Source organism: Haemaphysalis longicornis, unplaced genomic scaffold, assembly GCF_048455015.1.
Source record: "Haemaphysalis longicornis isolate Haplotype H1 unplaced genomic scaffold, Haemaphysalis longicornis Haplotype H1 scaffold_6, whole genome shotgun sequence".
Lineage (NCBI taxonomy): Eukaryota > Metazoa > Arthropoda > Arachnida > Ixodida > Ixodidae > Haemaphysalis > Haemaphysalis longicornis.
The window spans coordinates 107,722,890-107,750,665 of NW_027526407.1; the positions used below are offsets into that span (position 1 = coordinate 107,722,890).

The following is a 27,776-nucleotide window of genomic DNA, read 5'->3' on the forward strand; positions in this document are numbered from 1 at the left end:
TGGAGGGCTACGGATTAATTTTGACCACCTGGGGATCTTTAACGTGCGCCGAAATCTCATACACCCGGGCGTTTTTGCTTTTGGCTTAGGTTCTTCCTGGAAATTTTTGGCAAATACTGTACATTACCGGCACTGTAAGATGCTCACACCTGGCGGTCTTTTTAACCATTCGATGAAACCCTCTGCGGTGGATCAGTGGCTAAGGCGTTGCGCTACTGACCCCGAGGACACCTTTTCAATCCTGGCCGCATCGGCTACTTTTAAGACAAAAACAAAAACGCCCGCGTGTCAACATACCGGCGCACGTTAAAGATTCCCATGCGGTCAAAAGAAATTCGGTGCCCTCCACTATGGAGCCCATCTTAGCCCAGGAGTAGCTTCTGCGCCTAAACCCATGATAGTATGAATTTGAAAAAAATACAATGACAACACATCTCTCAAAGAATTGTCACGACCGCGACATTTACAGTGTGACATCCCACTTACAGTAGTAGCCTTTGGGCTTTTCCTTTTAATCTAATATCGAACAACTAGTCATGCCGCAAGCAAAGCTCACTAAAACGGCCACGCATGCGCGGAAGGGACGCAGTCGCTAATACGCTAAACCGTTTTCCGATCTGCCAGAACTGTGTAATGCCAAACATAAACGCACAAGTATGGCGAAAAACCGCTGAAATGACACCCAAAAAGGAGACGCCAGCGTTAAAAGAAACGGACTGTACGGACACACAGTTCGCAGTGCGAACATCTGATTAATGATGCCAGCGTGACTGCTAACGGCTAGAACTCAACCGACACCAGTGCCGCCACCACCTGCTTCACCTGGGCAACGCGTCTGCACCTAGTTCATGGCAAAAAACAACAGACACATCCCATGTGGTGCTCATCCCACCAAGTATTTGCCACACAAACACAGGCCAGGTATTCACCATGAATATTGGCGGTTGTCACGCTACACCGACGTTGCGTGCCAGTCGTCAATGGCTCTGGCGAGTACAAAATAAGGACGCGAGATCTGCTCCCATTCTCACGAGCCATCGGCTAAATTAGCCAGCGTATATTTCTTTGTTCCGTTGACGGCATACTTCCTTGGATCTGCACGAAACAGGGCTGCCGAAAAAGTCCTCTTTTATCAGATACTTTTTTTCGTGAAACACCTCACGCGATTGTGTTCTTCGTCAGACAGAAAAAGAATAGCTTTTCAATTCCCGTTTACGGTGACAAATGGCGGCACTCAAGGCATAATCTTTTTGGAAATGCAGAACTATGGTATCGAAAGGATAACGTCCTGCGCATTTCTCGCCATGGAGCGCGGACCTCACCGATAAAGCACTGCGCTCGCTCTGGGCGCAAAACAGAACTTTAGCAACCAGGACTCCAATTACAGAGTACCAAGCTGCCTACAGGACCGTAGTAGCGGGTGAGGTAGCTCCTATTACTTTGCAGCTCCTGGTTAAACACACTCCTGACCGGAATTTCGACATTTAACTGCACAACAAACACCCATTCTATTCAAACCTAATCTGTGGACGCCAAGACACCCTTAATTTTGGGCAATAGTGGCAAGCCTCCGAACTTTCCTTCCAAGCCTCAGTGGAAACACTCAGTCTCGTTCTCCTGACGAGATTCCAAACTATTACCGAACATTTACCACCCCTGAAGACGTGTTCCGTTCCCTGAACCGAAGCTCACCAAAAGAAATGAAAACATGATTACAAGGATTCAAACACCTTTCCTCTGTCACCTTGGTGACATTGCATGCACAGCACTTCATACCTTTCCAAACGTAAATCCTGCCCTCAGCCATCTGTTCTCATCAATACGACCTCCGAGAGTGGACGTAATTCATTATTTTCTATTTATTTACAAATACGTTCCAAGCACTTGGGTAGTGCATGTGCTGAGAGGGGCAACAAAAGCACGTGTACAAGTTTAACGCCTACAACAAAGTGTGAAAGATGAATAAAAATGTAAGCGCGCAACCCAAGTAACATGGAAAACAACACCCGATATATTAATGTGCTGTCCTCCGGGACGGCACCTCAGGCGGCAACCGCATCTCCAGAGGCATTCAGGAGCGCGGTCAGAGCCCATCCTTGAGCTGGACACGAACCGCCTCCAGGTCGCTATTCTGCCTCTCTCCCCCGGAAGCTCCGTCACCGTTGGTTCAGCTGGCCCCTTTTCGGTCTTCGTGCACCCCCACAGCGCGTGCCAGCGCCGGTGCATCCTCTTCCTATTGCTTCATCTTCGACCTTGGCATAATGTATACACGTGTTTTTGTTGTAGCGCCATTTTTTGCAGTGCTTCTGTTCTTACGTGGAATCCTTTTAAATGCGAATGCATTTATTAGTCGAGGGTTGTCTTGCGTCAATCGAGCGGCGTGCGCCTGCATTCCTCCAGCGCAAGCGCACGTGAGCGCGCGCCTCGTAGTTCTGCCTTCGTCGTCGTCGTCGTCGTCGTCGTAAATGCGAATGCATTTCTTAGTCGGGGGTTGTCGTGCTCCGTCGGCGTGCGCCCGCAGGTGTTATCTCTCCGCGCTCAATGCCGAACGCATGCGCTTGAAGTGAGCTGTACTAGTTTGCTCGAAGCGGCAAAGACGGCGAGTACTGCGGTGTTAGTCTCGTGTCTAACGTGTATGGGAACTTGATATCGCACGCCGTTGCCACGTCTCCCGTTCGAGACACGTCTCCGTACAAGGACTTGTACACCCACGGAGTCTTTGTGGTGACCGTGTACCTCGCGCCCAACCTCGCTCGAGACGCCGTTGCCGCGCAGCTGGACGCGGCTATGGAAAGTGTGCGCGTGCGCTCCAAACCCTCTGACCCTATAGTCTTGGTTGGCGACTTCAACGTTGACGTGCGCAAGAAGAGTGGCGAGTGGCTGGTCGAGTACATGCAGACCAGGCACTCTATGCATTGTCTCTCTGCCGGCTTTGACACGTGCCCCACTACCATTCACGGGAGTTGCATTGATCTGGTCTTTACGCGAAACTGTGACGCGCGTATGCTTCTCAAAGACCCTTTGACCGTGCACTTTAGCGATCACAAGGCAGTGATTGTGGCCGTCAGGTACAACGATAACACAAACAGGTGCTCATGAATAAATGATTACGCTCACACTCTCGTCATTAATTACGCCATTACTCGCAACACACTCATCGGTGCACCCAATGCATTCGCATTTCTGCACGATTACCTTCGGGGAGGTGCGGGGGAATTTTTTTAACTGCTATTTTTATGTGCATTTGTTTGTATTGCTAAAAATGGATGTATATATCAGTGCATATGTATTTATATACATATATGTATTGCTTTCTGCCTGTTTTTCCTCACTTTCATTTTATGTGTTTTTTTTACTTGTTGCCTACTCTAACGCTGTTCCTTTGCGCACCTTGTCACAGGAGGTAGCCCCGACAGTTTTTTTAACTACGGGACGGCCTCGGTATTACTAATTGTACGCTCTTTTAAAACGTGAAAATAAACTTCAACTTCAACTTCGAAAAAAATATCTGCGGCGTGTCGCCGTCGCGTGCTACAGCGTTGCGCGGCACGGGGATACTAGTCGTCACACGTACACATAATGATCGAACAACGTAAAACACCCCATTTCCGGCACGGAGCAATTTAAAATTATACAGGATGAGTAACTGCAATTGGCAGCGCAGTTCGGAGTAATAAACTGGGGATTTCATACCAGCGCTCACAGTAAGTCTGAAGAGTTTCCGCAGATACGGCAAAACAAAAAAAGTGGAGCACAGGAAAAAAAGTATTTACAAAAAAAATTAACGCCGGATGTTATATGCCGCGCACCTACAAGAACAAGCAGTTGAAACAAAGTTATCAAATGAAATGAAAGATTAATTTTGTTACAGGGGGAATCTGGTTCGGTGTCAAATGCAGTCATCCGGAAGGTAATTCCACAAACTGATCCCAGGGCGCACTTTCTCGAAAATCATAGTTACCAGAAATGAATCAGTCTGCCCAACTTGGAACTGCTTTGATTGTGTTCGTTAAGTTGTTCTGGGTGGGGCGGGGGGGGGGGGGCAGATTGTTTAGGCAAATTCGAGTTGACAGAGAGCCAAGGTTTCCTAAGCCAGTTTGCGAAAGTCAGATGGAGAAGACTGTGGGTAACGGCCCAGTTACCACAGTGACGCATTGAGGCATTTGCGCAGACCATAGTGACATGGCAGGATCTGTGTGAAGTGTGTGAGCAAATATTTGTAGGCGGAATCATGCGAGAGCCCTCCGTTATTTATACGGCATCAAAATGGAAGGTCATGCTTACTACTACAAGAGCGGGATTTGCACTTTGATGCGTTTAGTACCATTTTCAACGTTTAACACCATGTGATAATTGTGTCTAGATTAATCTCCAGTGTATGACAACTGTTACATTTTTAATAAAATCGTAAGATATACAGTCTTCGGTAAATATTCCTGCGCGAGACGTAACGCCAGGTGTCAAGTCATTATAGATATGAAACAGGAGCGGCACCAGCACGCTTCCTTGCGGCACCCCGGACCTTAAACGGCACGTAGCAAAGAGTCATTTTCGATAATAGTGAATTGTTGCGGAGTAAAAGAAAATTTCGAAGCCAAGTTAAGGTTACCAAGCTTAATTTAAAAGCAGACAGTTCTTAGATAATGCAGCAAATAGGTACACGGTCCAAAGCTATTGAAAAGTCAAGAAAATGCGTTCTGTTTCAAGGTTGTTATTCCTGTTACAGTGACAACAAGTCGTGAGTTTTAGGAATTGCGCCTGGCATGACCAACCTTTCCTCAACTAATGTTGGTTGCAAAAAAAAGTGGTTGGGCTTAAGACGATTGCAAAAATAGGAGGCAATAACTCGTTCCAAATGTTTCCAGCAAATTGATGTAAGAGAGACTGGGCGGTGATTTGGGGGTACCTGCTAATTGGGATTAGGTAATTGCTTATTGGTGCCAATTTATGTTATATCCAGCGCTGTAATACAACACGGTCGTCAAATGGATAAGGAACCAATTAACATAGAATAAGGGACCTGTAAGCCCGCTGCGGAATTTTGTTTTTGCTTACGGGCTCGGGACGCTGGGGCCAAGGACGACGCGCAGCAGCCCGCAGTGAGGCTCAAATACCTGAGTCTGCACCGGCATTATATTTCCTTCATCGCGGCTCAGCGTACAGTTGCGTAGGCGGCGCCGAACCATTTTGTGTTGGATTGTTTCGTGAGTGTATGTGTTTTACTGGTTTGGAGTGAACCAATCTGGGCTTTGCGATCTGATGCCATACCCTGATGTCAGCCCGGATATCCGTCTGATATCGTGTGAACGGGGATACCAGCAGGGGCACTGCTCAATCCTATAAATACTAGGAACTCCATTGTCGGGGGTCGGATATTGCTTATCGCAGGAGCTGCGCGCTATCTGTTATGCCGAGGGACTTTCCTTCTAAGATCCACCACTTGGGTCCATTCTCGTTTGCAGGTACTCTGTACCTTCGGCTATTCAGACAGTTGCAACGAGTTACCCCATTTTATGTATATACTGTAAATTTAATTTGTAAATAGTTCTGCCTATAAACTTCGAGTTTTCCTGTACCCAAGCCTTCGTCTCATTGCACCCGGAGACCATCGACCATCGAACCCATCGACTCCTCAACGGCCGCCTCCTGCGGCTCAACAGATCTGCGGCCGCCCCTACGGGCCTCTCGTCTGGACCTCATTGCCTGACGGCAGTACCAGCGGTTCTACCTTGGGGAAGGAAGTCGAAATCAATCTTTAATGGACCACTCCCACATCCCGAGTCTCAAATTACTGAAGTTGTTTAAACCAAGTTTTACGAAAAGAGACTCGTAGACAAAACAAACCCCCGAGCGCACTGCCCGAGAATGTCGCATACAGGCGCGCTCTTTGACAGCGGCGACATAAATGCGAAAAATGTGGTCATCTGCTACTTGGCTGTTTCAAGACATACAAGCTGTGTCACAGCTGCAGCGTCGTATTTCGAGAAGTTAGCAGTTGGACTGCTTAGCTGGAGGAAGCACAAAATGTGGCGGTGATCATTTAGGGTAATAAACGGAACAATGTATTCATAAGGGGTCCTCGCGTGTACGCTGAAAAAAAAGCACCGACCATCATGATCCGCACTGGACCCATGCCTGTTAACAATTACAGAGTTGGTTGGCGCGTACATTCGCGACCACTCCAGAGCACTTGATCGAACGAACTGCCCCAGTAAGGGATTTTTCTCAACCATGAATAAGGGACTATAATGTACTTACGTTTTGATGGCGCTTTAGTTTTTTGTGAGCTTGAATACTGTAGCGCAACTTCTCCACCCGCAACCTCCATATTTATGTGGTCATCTGGCTTCAAGTTAGCATACACTGTCCCAGGGTTGCCGTGGCATGTCCCTACACGGCACATGCCCACGCGGGGAACTTTTTTAAAATATGACCAGCGATCCTTGCGCCAGTAAAATCCATTTGGGTCTTTGCTTTCAGAGCTACGGCTAATACTCGCATTGAGCACGCTCGAGGACATAACAGTTTCCGGAAAAGCGGACGCCGTGCACTCCGTTGTAGGCGGTCGTCCAGCGGAGAGCGTGTACTGCGTACAATATCGTGCTGGTAATCCCTTTTCTCTCAAACACCTAGAAAACACCTTCTTACACAACTTTATTCAATCCCCCAACCTAATGAAAACCCTAACCTCTCCCACCTGGCCACAAGGGATGAAGCTGACATAAAAGCGCGAGGACGCCTGAAAATGGGTACGCAACGGTGCGTTTTATAGCGAGTTATTTGAACTGGCTCTAACCGGACGACGGTATTGCACAAGTATGTTGCAAAAAAAAAACTAAATATACCACGCGAGAAAGTTAGCCCCATTTTGTCGTACATGAGAGCACGATTATTTGCATATTGTGGTATATTTTAATGGCACGAACGCTGTACTTGATCACCTTTCATAGTGTTTGTGGACATATTTTGCTCTGAAAACTGCTGTGAACTAGTGTTTCTCCGAACAATCATTTGGGTGCTTATATTCGGTCCTCTTGTGCGCTTTTTACTGTTCCCTTGAATACTTGAACAAACAGAACCACAAAGCTTCTACTTTTCAAGAGGAAAAACTGAACAATCGAAGTAAAGCTGCAGACTGGGCTAGTTGGTAATTCAGTGCTCGTCCGTGTGTATTCTTTCCGTCCCTTGTGTTTCTGCTGCGCTACATTTGTTCACTATGAACAATCGAACCATACTTTTTCGGTACTACGAGCGCGAGGAACAACTCGGGAAACGAGCGAGGGTGTCTCAGCTGTTTTACCCACGAAACCACTATCAATGGGAAACCTTATGCAGCTAAACCATTGCAGGTAAACCCATCCTGTCAAACATACGGCCCAAAACACTTCTTCGTCGTACTTACTCTCCAAGATATCTTCTAATGCTACGAACATAAAAATCACTCCCCCAGTAGTCGACCACATCGCACATTTTTCTTTACTTACCCTAATAGCTTGGTGCCGTCAGCTCGCCGAAATCGCGCAGTTTTGAGGAATCCCAGCGGCGTTGTCCATGGTAAGGCATGAAATACGGGCTTCCATACAGTAAAAGCGACGTACAGCAACAAGAAGACACCGAACCAGAGATCACAGTAGCTCCGCAGAGACCACAGCAAGTATGACTCGTATTCATCAAGCCTCGTACTAAATTCCCGCAAAGTTTCGTTTTCCAATACTCGCCGAAACCCGACCTCCTTTTTAAACGTTTCTACAAAATATTCTACTAAGAGTCACTGCTCCCATTCAACGGCGTAACACCTACCTACTTATAACGTATTGAGACCATTAGTCTCACCTACAAAAGTCCCCACTTACCGCGTGCCGACGCATGGTTTCGATCTTCACCGTAAGGTCTTGCCCTCCGTGGTCACTGAACGCATCCAAATGTCTGAAGTGTGCTCATTAGTCTCAGAGGCGTCGGGCAAGCCACGTCGAAACGCCCTTTCACAGTGCCCCACAAGTGAAGATATCACGCATAACAATAACGCACATTGTAAGACACAGCACTGTCACGAAGTCTGCAACCCGTCCAACCAGGTACACATCAATGCAACTCCATCGGTGTCATGGTAGCGGTTCAGCACCGCACGTCTTTATCCACAGCACTTCCACACAAAAGGGTTTACTAGGACCACAGCACAACGTTGTTCGCCGAAAAGATGTCTACGACCAAGAAGAATGCATTCCAGAGAGAAAATTGGTTCATCGAAGGTTTCATCAGCCACGCGACGCGACAGCAGCAGAACGCGATGAAAGCAATTTCTGCCGATTACGTTGTCAAACTGCGCAATGCCTTTAGCCGTGTGTACCTTGTCAAACTACGCAATGCATTTAGCCGTGTAAAAATAGATGCAAGTATAAACTTGCTATGCAAGTGAATCCTTAGAATTGAAACCACCACCAGTTCCTAGTGGCGCTGTGCAGCATGGCGGAACTTCACTGAACCGTCAAAGGCGTTGCTTTGACCGGAAGTAGGGAGAATACCGGAATCAGGGAGAATAAAGATGCAAAACTTTTAGAGGAGTTACCTTGAGGAAAAAGAGGCACATCAGGACAAAACTACACGTAGCAGACAGCCAAGGAAACGACCCGCTAATACCGTGTCGCTCGAGAAAAAACAAACAAACAGTGCAATGTTAGTGTCATCAGCACCAAGCTGCTCTTTTAAGTGTTTACTCACTCCCCAGGTTTACTCTACGAAGCCATTACAGCCGACAGTGGATTGTATAACGGTGAATATTCTACAGTGAATATAAACGTGTCTGGCAACGCTTTGTCGAGCAATCAGCAAAACAAAAACAAGTCTTCTCTTAGCAAAAGTTCCAAGGCGCTTGAATGCTTATGCACTTATTAGAAGGCAATGTTTCGGAAAGCTAGAGCAACGAAAATGCCATCAAATGCCCAAGGAATATAACCTTCGCGTTGCAAAATCAACCATATTGATCAGGACTAGCGGCTAGAAAGCGTTAGAAACAAACGCGCCAATAAACCTCTGTTAATCACGCTGGCTTATATTATAACCCACAAAACGGCCATATACTCTCCACACTCAATAAACTACTGACAAGTGTACAACACTTGCCCAGGTTCGTTCTTGACAACGACCAGCAATAATTTAGAAACTAACGCGATCACTATTTGCCACCAAAGGTGCTTTCGTAAAATCCAGCCACATCCAGCAACCACATAAGGCTAATTGAAGCCCGGCGAACACGTCGAATCCCTAACGCACAGACATGCTTCAGCGTGACATTGCTTACCCAAGCGCGAGAGAAAGAGAGTGATAGCGGTAAAATGAAGTACAGAAATTGCAATTACAATAATTGTCATCCAGACAAAGAGCTCCCAATGCCACACAATTTTGCGGCGGAGATGACCACCTGGAAAAAGTAAATACTCTGCATACGTGCAATTAATGCGGCAGTTTGTGAGACAACTAGTGCTAACAATGAGTACAAAGAACGGGAACAAAGTGCTCTTTGTCCACTGGCCTCTATAGCTTCCCCCTATTAAATCAGCCACACATAATTACAGCTAAATATTAGTTCCAGAGCTGAGTGCGGACCATTGCATACTATTTAAGGTGAATCAAGAGTGTCGGTGATGATATAAGACACGGCCAACAGGTGTTTATCAAGATACACGGGCTGGCACTAGTTACGACTTGCAGGGAACGCACGCGTACAGAAGTGAAGACCATTTGGTTTCAATTAACAGTGACAACATCGCAGTTAGCTGTGCGGCTAACACTAGACAGCCTAGATAGCATTTGAGTGCACTCTGTGGGACAAAATATTCAATCACAAAACAACTTATTCCGGCCTCAGAAGTCCAAAAGAGATCCACGCCACGAACACGTCACTGAAAACAACTGTACATGCTTCTCAGGTAGCGATACGAGACTCCGTTTTTGAAAAGGGATCTACAATGAGCGTTTTTAAGAAATAAGATCAATTGAAGAACGGAGAGAAGAAACCGCGCCTGATGACTACCACAGAACCAACTCACGAGCACATCTTTCATACGGGTGTAAGATAAATCTCGAGGAAAGAATTCCAAAAGCGAAGGAACGGACCGAAAGCGCCATTCATTGGGCAGAATTCTCAAGGAAGCATGCACAGATGACATGACGTCCATAAATTTTTACTTTCATGGTGAAGTTCAGAATGTGTATTTCCGCGACCTTCTTTCCTTCATCTCTAAGCTATCAATCATTATCATCCTCTGCACTTCCTCCATTTCAGGGCCGCAATCATTCATGAACAGCTGTCGTCAAGAAGACGTCGATGTAGAAGAGACCTCATAAGCAATACAAGTCCTGAGAACGACGCAAAAATCAAAGCGAACAGCCTTCAGGTGCAAACACGACCTCAACAGGATACACGGATTACAGGAGGACAATTCGTTGCAGCGTTCACTTCCGGGAGCCTCGAGGACCACCTTCTTGAAAACAAGCACAACTAAGCCAGATCTGAAAGGCAGCGAACCGCAACTACAAAGGCCGCACTTGAAGCCTACAGTTGTCGAGCACCCAGTCACACTGAAGGACACGTGCCGGAAGGGGGACCAGGGCGAGGACACAGGCCTGAGTGTGGCATCTGAGTAGCGTGCGCACGTGGAATGAGAGCCGGCGGGCGCTCTCGCTGCGCCCCGTTCGAACACGACAAAGCGAGGTGAGGGCGCGTCTGTCAGCACCACGACTCGGACGCGGCCCAAACGCGAACTAGGGCCAAGAACCCGGTCGCCGCGAGTCGGAGTTTTGCGCCGCGGGCACGTACCGCCGCGTGACTCCAGGATCGAACGACTTGAGCGCCTCTGCCGGCACAGCCACGAAACGACAGCGGTACTCGCGGAAGAAGCCGCCGCGAGCAGCTTCCGAGCTCCGGGCTCGTCCCGAGAGAGCCATCGAACCGATCAACGCCGAGGGAGCGGGGAAAGTATCCCACCGTTCTTTCCCTCTCCTCACACTCTTCCCGCACGCAGCGCGCAAACGATCACCAGCGCTTCTGGAGGGTGCACCGGATGTTCTTTATTTCAATTTTATTCTTTATTCTTTTTACCCTCCTGGCATAGTTTCTTTTTGGACCCGACGGAGCTGGCTCGTTAGGAAAGCCGGGAGTTTAGGGAAACGACCGCGAAACGAGCACGCGAACGATTGGATAGCAGTTAACCCCAATCAATTAGGCGCTCACCTCTTTCTCTGTTTTGCTGCCACAGCCGGCACGTAGCCGGAATTTACCGAGCTCCGTCGAACCGGCGTAACTTCGAACGGAGGGACGTTAGCATACGCCCCCCCCAAGAAAGTTACAAATGGTGGGCACCAGCTGAACCATTTTTATTTGGTTTATGTACTTTCCGTTGCTTGTGGCTACACGATGGCTTACCAGATCGCTAAACCACATCTTAGACATGATCGAAGATCAATTTCAGAAGCAAAGCCTTTTTACTGCTCGCCATGCTGCTCGGCATCTTACCAGACATCTGGTCTTCCGAAAGCTGGTCCCACAATCGTCAGCAACCAACCTTCTCCAAAATTGCAAGTATTTGTGCTTTCAGAGCCACATTTTAGCCTAGAGGCAAGTGCATCTGCTAGGGTAGCTAATATCTTGCAGAATTAGAGGTGTAATACGATATTATGACGATGATGATTACGATAACGCTGATGACTGAGTTTCTTTTGGTATTTAGGTTACGCCATACGCCATCTTGCCTGTATAATTTCCTCACCTACAACTGCCAATCTTTATAATACTTACATTATTGTTTTGCCTTAGATAATCCCCTCACTTAATAATGGCTGTGGAGGTCCTTGATGCGCACCTTTGTTGCTTGTTCTCCAGGAAACCTATAGTGACTTTTTTGCTAAAATCCGCTCAAGACCGGTTACAGCTTCCCTCAACGGCAAAACTCCGTGACTCGGGAGGTGGACCTTCCCCTTGCCGAAAGGGATGAATCGTTTCCAATGTCACTGCTATATATTCGATGTTTCCATATCTTCTGCACCCCATACAGAAGAAGCATCGCTCGGTGAGTTTCTGCACACATTAATTCTTGCCATCAAGCAGCAAGCTCGAATCCAAGTAAAGCAAGGCACTTTTATTCGTGTTATCGCAAACATTCAGTTTCTGTATAATATGCTTCCCCGCTTGAAGGACACCACAGGACGTTTGAAGCGAAGCTGTAAAAGTCCTCGTGTTTCATGGATCAGGAAAAATATTCCAGTAGAAGACATGGTACTCAAAATTAGGAAAAAAACGGTTTTGGCTGGCCATGCAGAGCGATGAAATACCAAGCGGTGGAACACCAGGTGTAACTGAGTGGATACCAAGAGACGGGTCTCGAAGGGGAAGGCCATGAAGGGGATGAAGGAACAGCAGCGGGTGTAGGCAATGGGGCCGGCCTTCGTCCTGCAGTGGACCTAAGAAGGCGGACCTATGGACCATAGGTGGACCTATGATGATGATGATGACCCGGTGCGAGGACAAAATTACGCTAAGGTGAGGTTCTTCCTCAAAAAAAGATGTCGGCGAGTTTCCCTCACCCTTTTGAATTATCTGCAAGTAGCATATTGTCCTTAAACTTGGCGTCTTGCTAAACAACTGCAAAGCAATCTTAGATGGGCTGAACAGGTCATGGAACGAATACAGATAGGAGCAACACTTAGGGCCGCGAAGCGAGCTTCCTCGACCAGGGAACAAACTCTATTAGATATAATAGTTCAAGTAAAGAACAAGAAATGGACTTGGGCTGGCCATGTAGTGAGACGAACCGACAACCTGTGGGCAATTAGAGTAACACAGTAGATACCAAACATGGTCTAGAAGAAAGGGAAGGCCAAGCACACGATGGAGGGATAAAATACGGAAATTCGCTGGCCAGCAGTGGACTCGAGCGGCGCAGGACAGGAGCAGTTAGAAGTCAACCGGAGGCCTTCGCCCTGCAGTGGGACTGAGTAGGTGATGACGATTATGAGTTAGATTGTGATGATGATGATCACTATGATGATGACGATTATGATTATGATGATGATGACGATGATGACGATGATTGTGATGGTGATGACAATGAACATAATGACGTAGGGGTAAATTCGTCCCGGTATCCGGTACTCCTCCAAGTGGCTGGTATGGTGTCGTTAATTCAAAATGTAGGGCTAACACAGAATAATGGTAGGACTCTCAGAAATGATAACAGAGTTATAATGACAGTGACAATACAACAACGGAAACAATTCAGGCAAAATTTTAGGCGATATGGTACAACATTTGATCACCGTGTCTTCCTTTTGCTGTCCTTCGCGAAAAGTCTCGCGCTTTAGGGTTGTGAAAAAGGTGACGGCAAAAAAGAGGGGACACGTTAGAAAATGAGACATTGATGTTTTTGCATTCAGTGCACTTCGCTCTTTATATTCAAGTTAAAATTACTATTACACCGTGGTATCAGCGAAGAATTTCAGCACCCCACGTTATTGCAGCTGGACGTAAGAGGGTCATATCCTCCATACATTAAACCTTCCACTGTGTAACCTGTGCTACACGAGAACTTTACCAGACGTTGCACTCCTAGTTCTGAAATGTTGAGCACGGTAGCCTACAACAACGGTGACTGACTTGTAATTTCTACCCTGTCATCACATAGAAAACGTCTTGCCCTCCACACTCACTCTCGAGGTGTTCGCAAATTCTCCACATGCTTTCGGGGTTCGGTAAGGTCGCGTCAGCATCTTCCGCGGGAATTAACAGTTGCGCAAGTCTGGAAATATGCCGGTCCTTTACACAGTAGTGAAAATGCTGTAATGCCGTCCCATTAGTCTCCATTCAGTCATAATATGAAAATGGTCCTGCCGCAAGATATAGGTACGTAAGGAGGAATCTTTCCTACAGCCGCATACAGATAATATTTTCAAATTAAAAGCTACTTTACGAGCACTTATTCGCCAGCAGGGCTATTTAAGCATACACTACCTGCGCGCACTACCATCGCTTAAAACACTTGTGAAATAGCACAACAGCTGCTCAGTGCTTTATGACCTTAGCTTCTGCGCGTTACGCGGACGGTGTACCAATAAAGATAGAATTGTGGTACCGACAGACAGACAGGCTTTTCCCAATATGCAGGTTGCAGATCGAATCAAAACCATTGCTCCTCAGATAAATCACAGCCGAAACGGTTCACATGTATTAAAATAGTAAATGTAATAATGCAAGTATAACCTCACGTCAAGACTTAAGACGAATTGTGAGTTGCTCAGAAGCAGCCATCCATTATTCCAATTGGCGCCAATTATATAAATCACACTAATAAATGCAGATGTGTATTAGTCTCGACCCGTTCAAATAAAACAGTTACATTCCAGGCAGCCGTCTAACTTGAACGGCAATATGTGAGTGGAAATAATACTACGAGCTGCTCACTTTAAATACAGCTGAAAAATTTAATGCAAAGCGAATGGAGAAATTTCGAGCGCACATCCCTAATCGGAGCAGCTCTTGCGTTCGTGAGTTCGGGTGAATTCTCTTATATGTCATCGACCCCTGAAACCATAATAATGTAGCAACTGTGCTGCCAGCGCTCATAATTTGAAGGGCCACAGCGAAGGTAAACGTCGGCAGCAGTGACAAGGTAGAATTTACAAGTCTGCTACGTCACAAAGACGTAAAACAAAAAAAAAACAGCCATAAAATATTACATGGAATACAGAATCAGTCAGTCTGTGCTGTAGTTCAATTGATGTTGCCCAGCAACGCAAACAATTCACGTCTAACTGAACACAAACATCCAGCATGGTCTGCATGCTCACGTGTTCTCGCTTGCGTGTATTTTTGATCTGGACAATCAAATAGCAAGACCAAAAAAATTTGCATTGTGAAATTTCACTGTTTAATGCATACACTGCGGCGCGCTAGGCCATACGACTCGCCTCTTTTACCTGCGGCATTTTCAATCACCCACACCAACGCTTCCACAAACTGGCGATTTATTTTTTGCACAAACTAGCTAAATGTATTCGAGGTGCGGACAGAACTTAAACAATTAGGCGGCCGTCCTTATTGGTACCTCTGTCAAAACAGCATGAAAAATCTGAAGCACTGTTTATGTGCGAGTTCTTGCGAAATTCCGCTCACGAATTTCTGAAGAGAACTGTGGGAACAGTTGTTACCCAGCCATTCGCGCTTTTCAGCGGATATAGAACAGGTTGAAATACCATGTGATTGTAAAGTTTGAGGTAACAAAGAAACAGTTATGCTAGCTAACTTCCATCAAAGCGAATTTTTTGCGGCGATCTGGTGCTAATTTACCAAAAACTGACTCAACTACAAGGTTAGGCCAACCGACTACCTCTGCCCTAAAACAAGTAAAATTTCATTGATAATTATTCCCCACAGCAGGTACGCAAATATACAAAATCATCAAGACACAGACAGAGCAATATTTTATAAGAGGGCACGTATACAAACGCTTTCTTGCGTCTTCGTAAACAAGCTGTCCTTCGCTACGTCAATACACAGCACCACGTCCAAATACAAGTAATATTATCACGAAGCCAATGGCGAAGCAGGTCGCTTCCAGGAAAACGTTTATTGGAGCGAACTTCTGCTCAACTAACAGCTTAAAAATTATACAAACGGCGAAGAAGAAGAAGTCAACGAAGCGACGTGCATAGACGAAAGTAGGCTAAGCAAAGGCCACAACGTTTGCCCTGCGAACATTTATCTTCACGCCTGATTATTTCTGGAAGTGTAGAACTACACTCGGAGCGCTCGCGATCAAACAAAAACATTTTAGTTTAGTGACACAGAGCGAAACGCTTTCGTTTCGCTCTTCGTTTCAAAACACGCTCTTCGTTTCAAAAAACAGATAAGGCATCCGGGCGTGAGCAGACGCTAGCCAGAAACCACAGAAGTAAAGAAAACAGAATATACATGGCACGTACTGAGAAACGCCTGCAATTACAAGTAAGAAAAATGGGGTTTAATAGTTCATCAGAGAGAAGAATCAACTCTGCACATTGTGCCGCACCTACGAACCAGCCATGCTCCGTCACGCCTGGATTATCCTTTGCCTCCACCATAGGAAACATTTCACATGCACATGCTTGAAGTTGAATGCATAATAAGTGGGAAGGGAATAAAGCATTCAAAAGACCGATTTCACCCAGCCAACTATGCCCACCTAGGCCACGGTGGCGGCAGTGTTCAAAATTTTTGGGCTAGATTAGCACCGACACGTGCGGCCGTGACAGCTTCTGAGGACGTAAGGGAAGTTCGTAATATAGATGCCTAAAAAAGACACTAGAGCAATTCGAAAACATTGTGTCGGTACCACATAGGATTTAAGCTTAAAATACGTAGGCAATGTTCTGCATTGCCTCTGTAGAATTAGTTCTCTTTTGCGGAGGAAAGTGTAAGGTGTCGTGTCATACACCATTCTGCATACTGATTTGGTGACGCCCACTATGACGAAAATTTTGCCATTATCCTGAACCACACCAGGCAGACTGCGAGCGTGCTTATCCTATTAAATGCGTGAACAAATGTCGATATTTACGCTGAAATATGCGGACGTTAAATTTTGAGCACTACACTAGCACAGTACTATATTAGCGTGATAATTTTACGATTGTGAGACAATTTCCAGTGACAAATGTGTACGGCGGGAAAGGTGCAGGATGTTTTCTCTACAGTCGCACACTACAAAAATCTCCAAATCCTCCCTAAACAGACCTTTACCAGGTTGCCCAATGGACCTACACATAACGTTTCCCCCAATTCACTCCACCGTCTACCTGACCCATTACTGCCATCGTCTATGCAAGAAAACCGTATTCTAGGCCACAGGATTTTCAGTGCGATGGCGCGGTGAAAGCCGCTATGAAATCGGTCTGTTTGTCGCCATAAGAGGAGGAAGAGCAGTAAAAAGGCGATAGAAAGCATTAAGAGCGTACCCAGTTAGAAGATGGAGAAAAGCGTCCAGAGGATGCCAGTGTATCCACAGAGGGGCAGCAGCAGTCGTGCCAGACGTCCCCAGCATCTTCCAAGGCGTGAGCAGGGTGTAAAGAGGGAAGACCGCATGCCCCACCAGCACCACGTGAAGAAGCAGCAGAGGAAGGGTAAAGCACGTCCAGAGACAGCGATGACGTCACATGGTCAGGGTTAGCGTCCTTCAACCCATGACGCTGTGCCAAGGAGTCACTCCCAGAACGCCTCAGGATGGAAGGGCCGACGAACTTCGGTGTCCCGTGGAGCGTATCACTTACCTGAAACGAGCAAAAAGAAGCAGGGGGATATTGCATATTAGTTACGTTAAAGCATGCTGAAATTATTTATTCTTAAGCATTCTGGTTTGCCAGCACCAGATGCAGCTCTAACCCGAAGCGGGTCTGGTTACGCAGTATTTTATATTTGATCGCCTGTAAACACAGTGCATCTGCAGAGGTACAATGTGCGAAGCTTAGCAGACCAATCTCGACTATACACGTCTTTGACAGCGAGTTTTTTTTTTTTTTGGTGGGGGGGGGGGGGGGGGGGCTATGGTGCGTAACTGAAGTACCTGACGCGCCATTTTTGCATGTATAGCTGCACCCATTATTTTTTGGGTTGTTCGCCTAATGCATGCATATCTTAATGCCCCAAAGTGAAATAAAACCCCTGAACAATGCTACAATTTTGATACTGCACTTGGTCCCGCAGAAATATTTTAGTTTGCTTCCCCATACTCCTCACAAGCGGGGAAACAAGAAGCCCTCACCTGAGAACAACAAAGGATTGGAAGCACGTTTGCGAACTTTCAAGCGATTTCAAATACAACGCTTTGGTCAGCACGCTTTGGTGCAGCTTGGGGTCGGCGGCGGTATGCTCCAAATCCCTCTTGTGGAGGTCGGCAAGACGACCTCCACAACACTAACAGGGAGTTTTTAGGCTTGTGGCCTTCAGGCACCCTGGGCAGGCAGTGCGTACACGACAAATACCATTCAGCCCAAATTATCAGTCCCACACAATCATCGACAAGATAAAATTTACTAACAGGAGTTAACAATCATTAAGATAACATAGTGGGGTAAATATCATCGACCAGACAAATCAGACTTCCAACGCCCTAGCACCAGCATCCAAACCAGATAAAAATCAGGACAGGCACCGTAACAGAAAACCGGAGTCAATGATCATCTACAACCGCTTCGACCATCAAGTCACGGCTCTTCTGCGCTACATAGCGCATCCGCACGACAACACGAGGGCGAACGAACGAGAGGCGTACGCTATGCCGTGTATTTCTCGTTTTCAGCAACTTTTGCCACCATGCGGCGAACGTTTGAGTTTTTTGTGGCCAAAGTTGGCAAATATCCCTAAGTGGGAATGTTTGGCTTGAAAAACGTGCCCTCGATGTACGTGGAGAACACTGGCGGATTTTGGCCAATATTGGCTTATCTCCCTATGTGGGTATGCCTAACATGACGAAAGTGCGCTCGAGGCACGCTTGTACGAGCGCTTGGCCTTTCTTGGTATTTTTAACTGCTCGTATTTAACGATCTGCTCAACACGTTCGCTGTGAACATACTTTTCTCAGAAAAGTCAAAATTCGAAGCCATCGCGTGGAAAAGGTAACGCAAGTCGCGTGTAAGAACGGGTACGGTGTGAAACACAGGCGGGGATTAGTTTAAAGGCAGATGTGCGTGGTCTACACAATGCTAAAGCCTTTTGGAGGAGACTACATTATGCCCCAAGCGGAAGGTGCGTAAACGAACACCTTATGAAACACTTATGCGCAGTCCATCAGGAAAAAGCTTCCTGAAATATCTCCCTTCGCTTCAAAACATGTGATTGCACGCTAGAGTTCTACAGGACAAACATATTGGCACCCACAAAAGAAAAGATCTCCCGGTGTATAATTGAAGCCTTCTACATAATCACTTAAGCGGATGGCTACGTTACCGCACCGTCAAGCTTGTTGTGCGGAACCCCACTTTATCCAAAGAAAACTTCCACCGCAGAAAAGCAAACAATGACGCACAACATTCACTCACACATGCAATAAGCGAGTGTTCACATGTATTGTTGCTGTTAACCACGGTTCTTTATGTATACTTTTGTATGTCTTTCGTTTCGCTCCGCTAGAGCGCCATCAACCTTCCCCCATATATACTTACAGCGCGTCCAACGCGTTTCAGTATAATTGATAGGGTTGCCAAATTTTGCCTTCCCCTTTCCACTTCGTTTCCCTTTGTAGCAACACTCAGCTCAAATGAAGATCATTCGCTTATTGTTAGTTCATGTAGCTAACGTGCAGGTTACTGAAGTGCTGGGGTCTCTGCGCCAGCAATTATTGCTCTATTCTGCTTTCATTTTTGCGGAGCCACATTATCCGCATACTTTCGTCGCCAATTATTTAGGCTTGAACTTACTCAGCGCTATAAAGTACTTACCATACAATCAACCTATGTAGACTTGGGGTATATGCGCTGCGGAAACCATGAAATGCTTACGACCGACTTCAGGGTCCCGTCACTACCAAAACGGAATGAAACACGACGCAACCCCATTATCTACGAGTCTACTAGAATAAGGGTTGAAGCGCACAAACTGCGCAACACTAAAATAATTTGCATCGACACGGTGTCTTCCTGTTTGCTGAAAGGAATATAGCACTGCCCCGCGTTTTCTTCCCGTGAAAAGCCGAGAATGACACCGGTATAAGCAATCACAATGCATCATCCATCGTTCACAACAAAAGCATCCAATAGAACAAAAAGGTACATGATGTACCAGGTTGCAATAGATACTTAAAAAATCATTGCTTGTGTCACCGTTGCGACATCACTTCGAAGCCCACGCTCGGGACAATACATGCATCAAAGATAGGGAACACGGCTCAGGGCGAATATCTGAGGCAGGAAATAACTGCCCTGCTTTATATTCTGCCAGAAATAAACCCATTCAGATTAGCCAGCATTCTTTGAAACAATCGATAACAGCCGCCCCACAAACGTTCCCATTTGTTTTCCACACCTTGATGCATTATTGCGTCCAGGTATTCATTAGAGGGTTCAATTCAGATGAGAGCGTCCGAAGAACACAGCCGTTGCGTTAATATTGAAAATATTTGCCCTTCCTATTCAGCCGGTGTACTCGAGCACGGCGGACGGAGCGCCGCTTTCTAACCAGGGAACTCCCACCCGGCATCACACTGCAACAATAAAGCAGGCTGCCGACTGGCAACGGCTGATAAAAGACTCCGCACTGCAGCCGAGAGCCCATACATAACTGCGCTCGCCACACAAAGCGTTGGTTCCCAAGGGGAAGCGGGTGGTGAGCAGGACGCCTTTGTCGATCGGAAACAAATGTCGGGCCGAAGGCACAACTCCGGTACAGCCGTTGGCGACTAAATGAAGCCAGGAAACACCGCTCAATTGCTGCATCCTTCCGACTTTCCTCAAACAAAGGCCGACGCAATCAGCGTGCTAATTAAAACCTCAGCCGACCTCCGCAAGGCTGCTGATCGCCTTCTCCCCACATTTCTAACGCCGTCCTTTTTTTTTCGAACTGCTTTAACCGCAACCGCTGTGCAAGGCCTGCAGGTAAAGATTGCGTCGGCTGCGGCAACTCCCACCGGAAAAGGCTTTGGCACCTTCAGTTCCGGCCAGTTTATCTCAATAAAGTTGGCCGGATGAGATATCTCTTCATCCCACGAGCCATTCGCAGTGTGAAAATCGGGGAAACATCAGCCGCTTCATAAGGTTCCCGGCAGGTTTCTGTTGTATACGCCTCGTTTCGGCATCCACTCGATTCCCATACGTCTGAGACGTACTAATGGAATGTTTACTTTTGGCCCCATTACGAAATAGTCACAACGTGCCTGTTATCAGCTCGCGGGCATTATAAACTTTCCGCAGTTACCCACTGAATGAGACACCGCAAGCCCTCTATCAATCCACCAGCAGTAAATCGCTTTCGCCTCCCACATATAAACCAAATTCAATGAACTCATTATTTTTAACAGTTCTCCTGATGACAGCACACGCTGAAGGTAGCTGCTCTAGATATACCTACCTATTCGTTTATTTGAGTCTTTCACGGGAATATATAACCACTGAGCGCTACGATAAACTAACTATATTACCCCTTCGAAGTCTAAACGGGTCTTTAATTCTTGAATACCTAGATAATTCTTAAATCTGAGACGCTGCTCGCGTTATATGTGGCGTCCCTCAGGGAGTAACACGCTGGATCCCTTACTTCTCTTGTTTATTATAACGCTATATTCTTAGTTACCGTTCCTCGTGTTATTATTCAGCCGTTTCCGAATGAATGCATTCTATTGAGTTCTACAATTTCGTTTTCAGCTGACCAATTTGCTCTTTAACTTGCTGCAATACGATTTTTCGTTAAAAACGTGTCGAATTATACGTAACCTATATTTTAAGCCCTCCGGGCTCCGAAGGGCACTCTTCGCACGTGCCTCTTTACAAATTCTGCATTTTACTCAAACCGTACGCTGGGCTGCCAAATTCGCATATTTGATTCCGCTGATCTGTCATTCTGTAGCGTTGCGGTGAAGCCGACCTTCGGAGGTTCGTTAGAGTGCAGCAGCCAACGGCGTAATGGTCTCCCTTGTCAGTAGCTGTTTCGCAACCTTCCCCGCAGCGCACGCAGAGTTCATGTGAAGCGCCCTTTTAGGGCAAGCCTTGTGATCCTAGCACGGACATGATCAGCAGCTGTCATACCCGCTAATACAGGGAACGCTGGAAATATGTATTCATTGCAGAGCCCGCACATCCAATCTCTGCCTTATTATTTAAATTGCGTCGGCTAGCTTTGTACGAGTTCCTAAGCACGAACTTGTCGTAGCACAGCCACTCACCTCTAACTAGACAGACGACCTCACACGCGCCATTTTCAAAATAGGGGTCTTTTTCAACTACCTATCTACGTCGTAAGGACATTTTCTCTCCCTTTGTTCCCGCCCAAAATTGAACGGTCGAAGTTTTCGCGCTGTCTCCATCTAATTAACGTAATGTACAAACAACGAGGAGAGTAAAAGAAACGTACGAAATAAGTGGATGCAAATTTCGCTCGGAGAGCTGTGATGTCATCTAAGCGCTCCGCCCTAGTGCCGTAAAAACCACTACAGACACGCAGCAACACTTACGAACGCTGGCCGTTCCGGCTGCCAATTCTTCTGCAGAGGCAACAAGCCCGCTACGTCAGCTTGGCAAATGACAGGGAGCTGGCCGCGCGTCAATATTCCGATCGCGTTACGCAATCACGTCAAAGTGCTTCCGGCACGCGTGGTGAGGAACACAGAACTCGACTGCGGAAATGACGATCGCTCGAACAAGACAAAAGATAATGCCTACTACTGTTACACCCAAGTGGTATTGCAATGGCAACCAGCTGGACAGATGGCTTGGTGCCATCCATTATCTTGCCCAGTCCATGTTATAAGAACCTTCTGACACGGGAATTTTTCTTTGTTTCTATGCCCGGATATCGCTTCGGGCAGACATTGATTTTATGAATGGCACGTACTTTCGCAACAAGACCTATAGGATGGACTGAGTTGCCGGAGAAGCGGCCCACTTAGTTGAGCACACAGGTGCTCGGAAGTTATATCAATACAATTCGGTTAATTACCATCAAGTTGCGCGGGATCCAGCTTGCACCTGATGGATTAGAAACCGGCATGACAACCATTCGGTGCCTACAGATTGGACGCACGAATTGCAGTTTTCAAAATCTTGCGGGCGGGTATCACTGGACAATACCTCATTCAAGTCTCCGCATATGTCCCTGTACTGCAAAAAGAACCGACGGGAAAGACAAGACGCTGCTGCATAGATCTGAACTTTCGCCTTGCCTTGACGAAAAACTCCCACCTCCCCTCGCGGGAACCCCTGTGTAGATGCGACGCATAGGCGGAGCGGCGAAGGGAACGCGTTTTATAGCGCGCATAACGTTGAGGGGACTGCGTAAGCTGGTCCCAGTCGATGACGACGTTGGCGTACTTGTAAAGCGGCGTGGACTCTAGGTGTTTGAGCCAAGCGTGGATGTTGCTTCGCCGGAGAACGGCACACCGGTTATATGCGCAGCGCGCCCGAAGGAGAGGAAACCGCGGAAGAAAGAGTACTGCACATGCGCCGGCCCCAGCGCGTCTGCCGCGGCTATGACGCAACGTGCCGCGTCTATGACGCAACACAATCCAACACAATCCACTTTAATCCAATCCAATCAAAATCCAATCCAACCGAAGCCAAGCCAAGCCAAGCCAATCCAATCCAATCCAATCAAATCCAATCCAAAGCCCCTCGCGAGAGAGTGTTCGTTATCGGAGAGGAGAGGGGATGACCGGCGGAGAGCGGCGGAGAGCGCAGCTCGCGCGGCGAGGAGAATGGCAGAGGGGTGGACAACGCCGACAACAACGACGACGACGCCGGAGGGACAAGGCGAGTGAATCAGATGCTCTGCATCAAAAAAGCTGCTCATCCCCGCGGTCCAACACTACGACACACTCGTATGAATAGGGGGAAGTGACAAGAAATGGACAGGCCAATTCGTTACCGACGAGACTTGGATGGCCGGCTGGTGTCAATAAAATAAAACTACAAAGAGCACATGCGGACAAAACCTTGACATTCCACGCTCCCATGGATCACTGGCCAAGAATGAATAATGCGAAGCACTAAGAATGCTGCTGTTCCTGCTTGCTTGCTTGCTTGCTTGATTGCTTGTTTCCATCCTTGCTTGCTAGCCCGGCGGCGTCCCTCAAACAACTGTGAGCGACAGGCGTGTAGCTCGCCTTCAGCAGCACGAGGCGTGTTTTACCAAGTTTGGAGAAAGAAAACAAACAGCACCAATTACCGGACACCAGACGACAACGCAAAGAAAGACAGGGGGACAGGAGGACAGGCGCAGACAAAGAGGAGGAACGGCGTTCGCTTCGTTATTCTCGAGTCCGTACGTTTGAGGACTGCGTTAGCGCCTCTGCCTCTACACGTTCATTTCTCTGAAACCCTCCGAATAACGCAGAGCTATAGACACCTGTAGGAATGTTTTGAATGCAGTACGAGCATAGTGTCTCAGCGGCTGAGGCATTCCGCCCCAGCGCACGATGTCACGGGTGCTACTCCCGGAAGGGGTAGCAGTTTCCCTTAGGAAGGTGGAAGTCTAACGCACCAATGTGCTCATACTTAGCGCAAGTTCAGTATGTCCACTCGGACAATACTGATCCACTTCATTCCAGCACAATTCGCCTCACCGCACAGATATATGAGATGAAGTGAAGTTTTAAAAAATGGGTCCAACATGAAGGAGTGCACCTAACGAACCCTTTTTTTTTTACTTTTGTCCAGGATCATATTCTCCCCTGGACTCCAAGTTGTAGACAAGGTTACTTTCCGCTACTTTGACAAAACTTTCTCGTCAGGAGGTCCCGTGTGCGCTGCATCTTGGTTGGTCGAAAAACACAACAGCGGTGAAGCTTGTACACATCGCCCGTTGCACAGTTATTTGGCCCATACCGGTTAGTGATAGCGCGCTACAGGAAGACCACTTTCCGTCCATCCCTTTCTTTCCCGGTGACGCCATTCGCTGGGAACATGCGACAACGATTCGGTCTTATCGAAAAAAACCCACAGAACAAAGCAGCAGCGCCGTGTCCGAGCCGGAAATCGCAGCCATCCGTTGCTAAGCCTCCGCTCGTCTTTCGAGCCCGCAACATTAGTCAGAGCACATGCGACTTGCTGAGCGCAGGACAGCGCCGGATTACGGCAACGAGCCAATATCCCCGCTCACAAGCGCTGACGAATGGCTTCGGCAGTCGCCGGCGTTATTGAGCTGGTCGCCGCTGAGCCACCGAGACGGAGTCCCCGAGATGGAGCCTCTAGGTAATGTCGGACCTTGCAAGATCGGGTTCATCTCTTTTGCAGGTCCCGTTCTCAAAGAACCGTCCAAAAGGGAAGATGCTCACCTTCTCGGTGCTTTGTTCTCTGCCTTTTGCACTGTCGGTATTCTCGTGCTATATATATATATATATATATATATATATATATATATATATATATATATATATATATATATATATATATATATATATATATATATATATATATATATATATATATATATATATATATATATATATATATATATATTTTGCCCCGGGAACAACGGGGCAATCGAGCTTCGCGATGCACCGGCATGGGCACATTCGCCGGGCTGGAGATTGGAGACACTGCAGCAAAACCTGGTTTCATTAAAGAGCGGTGAAAGACTTCGTTCACAGCTTCCCTCTTTCATGTGTTGGGGATATAGGTGGCCCAATGTGCGGCCGTAAAGGGACTTATAATAGGGCTGAGACAAACGAAATGACCCTAGAGAGAAACCCTCCGTCCGATACAAGTAAAGGCGGGTACAAAGCCTTTTTGACTATGGTAGGTCCGTATCGTCCGCATCCGTCTATACTGAAACGGTGATTTCAGGAGGGTAGCTTAGGTGGCCTAATCTTCGTAAGGACACACCGCCTGCCCTCCATGGGTGGATTTTTTTTTCGTTTTTTTTTTATTTTACCCGCTACCTACTCCCGCCACGGTCGATGACTGCACCCTCGTCCTCGGGCTTTTGCGCACATTTATACCTGCGAATTTTTAAAAATTGTAACAGTGAGTAATTCTTTAAGCGGAAGGTATAACCAATATAACGATGGGAGCTATACGTAGTTAGCGGACGCTACTTTATAGTGAATTGAAAAAAGTAAGTACTCGTTGTTCAGAATAGTATACAATTTCTGACTTATTTTCGCTATGATGCCGAAACCCCGCTCGAAGGAGAATGATATTAAAAGTGAAATCCCCGTAATGATATCGCTTGGGCGAACTGGCCCATACCCGCTAGGATTCAAGACCGCGAAACAATGACAAACCGAAACCCGGAAAGACATGCTGTACCGTGTCTTTGCAACGCCTATAAATCGCTACAAATATGAACTGGCAAAGGGACGATCAAAATATATTTTCTCACAGGTTTCAAAACTATAAACATCCTTAGTCTAGATACTGGCAGGCAAACAAGCGTGACTTAGAGTACACGAAAGAAATTTATTACTGGCGTTACAATGTACACCATATGGTGGAAAGAGAACATGTTAAGAGCGCAAAGACACCATTAGAGGCCTTTTTTCCGTGCCAGCCTAAGAAGAAGCCAGTGCTAATTTGTAAGCGGGTAATTAACACGTAGCTTCTGCGTAGCTGATCAGTCAGAATCAGGCTTATATTCAGCGAGAGCTGTGTACGACAGGCGCGGGAGGCTTGCGGACGGGCACAGTTTGTTTGGTCACTGCTCTGTCCCCATGATCTTATCTCTCAACCTGCTGAGCATATTGCTCTCTTCGTCACACCCTATTGCTTTTTTTTTAGTAACAAAAGCAGGCGACATCGAAGAAAAAAGTGAATCACTTCAGCTGACAATGCCACAAAGTGCTTGGAGCAACCGACAGCAGCTGAACTGTTCCACTATTGAGAAAAACCGGTCCAAATTTCTGACGTATACACGGGCCCACTGATTTTATACGCTGTTAAGTGCGTAACGAGCTGTTCGACAACGTGGAGCCCGCTAGGTGAAGCCGTTTATCTGGTAGTGTTGTCAGAGCCCGCGATCACGGCTACAGGCTGTAGCGCCCGCGATCCTGTAGTTGTCCCGTAGCGCCCGCAATCGATGCCGCTAGAGGACGGCGTAATGCTTGTCGCGCTGCAGCGACGCCGCAAAGGATCTGTCAGCGCATCTGGTATGGATGATGTCATTAAGATGGTGTCATAGACACACGCGTATAGCGGGATTCTATGCTGAAGTCTCCCTTTCTTGAAGCGAAATGGCCCACTTCCATCCCTCATGCCGCTCTCGGTCACTGGATATACAAAACAGGGAACCAGGCTGTAGCCTTATACCACACCTCCAGCCCCCTATTAAAGGTCCCCAAGTGGTCACAACTGGGAGCTTCCAATACGGAGCCCTCCAATACGGCGTGCCTCATTGCCTGTGTTGCATCGGCGAAATAAACCTCAAAATAAAGCAATGAATGAGAACTGCTGCGCAGGAGACAACACTTGAAATGGCCATGCACACGCACTAATTAGGTCGCATAATAATAAGCAGCGTGAGAAGCCCGCTTCCCATCATTTTTGTACCTAAGAATTCGTGCGGGTCGCGTCCCCGTTGCTCTGGCCGGCGCTGGGCCGACAGAAGAACGCCACATACGGATGGTGGCGCCACCACGCGGGAGCGAAACGCAGAATATGAAGCTCGTCCGTGCACCTACGGAGGAGCTTGTGACGAGTGAAGCACTGAAGGACTTTGGCCTTACCATAACGCCATTGGCCCTCACGCGGCGAAGATGAACGCCGCCAACGACTTCGTCCCCTCGCAAGTAAGGGCATTCGGATGGACACGTTCTATCCTTCACGTATACCGAGACGCCGAGCGTTCGTACTTCCGTCTGCTTGCCATACACTAAAGCCGCCTAACCTATAGGTCTTGAAACGGTGCATCTGTTCATGTCTCCTGGAAACACAAGACGGGAAGCGCTCTCATAATATCGTGATCCGCAAGGTGGACACACTAGGACCATCCATCATCCAACCACCCGCCAAATACTGGCTTGTGTAAAAACAGGTGATGCTGAAGCGCAACGAAGAACAATGGCCCGCTTTCACAAGTAGAGCTCTGGAAGTGTTTGCACACGGACCCGAAC

The 27,776-nt window shown here is 47.2% G+C and overlaps 1 protein-coding gene across 3 annotated transcripts in view; it reads right to left on the minus strand.

Moving 5' to 3' along the window:
• Positions 1–27,776, minus strand: part of LOC144141113 (protein O-mannosyl-transferase Tmtc3-like) — a 232,620-nt gene that overhangs the window by 128,703 nt on the left and 76,141 nt on the right. Inside the window, exon 2 of one of the 3 annotated variants that reach the window (XM_077672639.1) lies at positions 16,984–17,295. The exons of 1 other annotated variant lie outside the window; for it this stretch is intronic. In XM_077672639.1, the coding sequence (XP_077528765.1) occupies positions 16,984–17,295 (312 nt within the window). Of the gene's footprint in view, positions 1–7,853; positions 8,465–16,983; positions 17,296–27,776 lie in introns of those variants that run through there. One more of the 3 variants, XM_077672641.1, reaches the window with a different exon arrangement.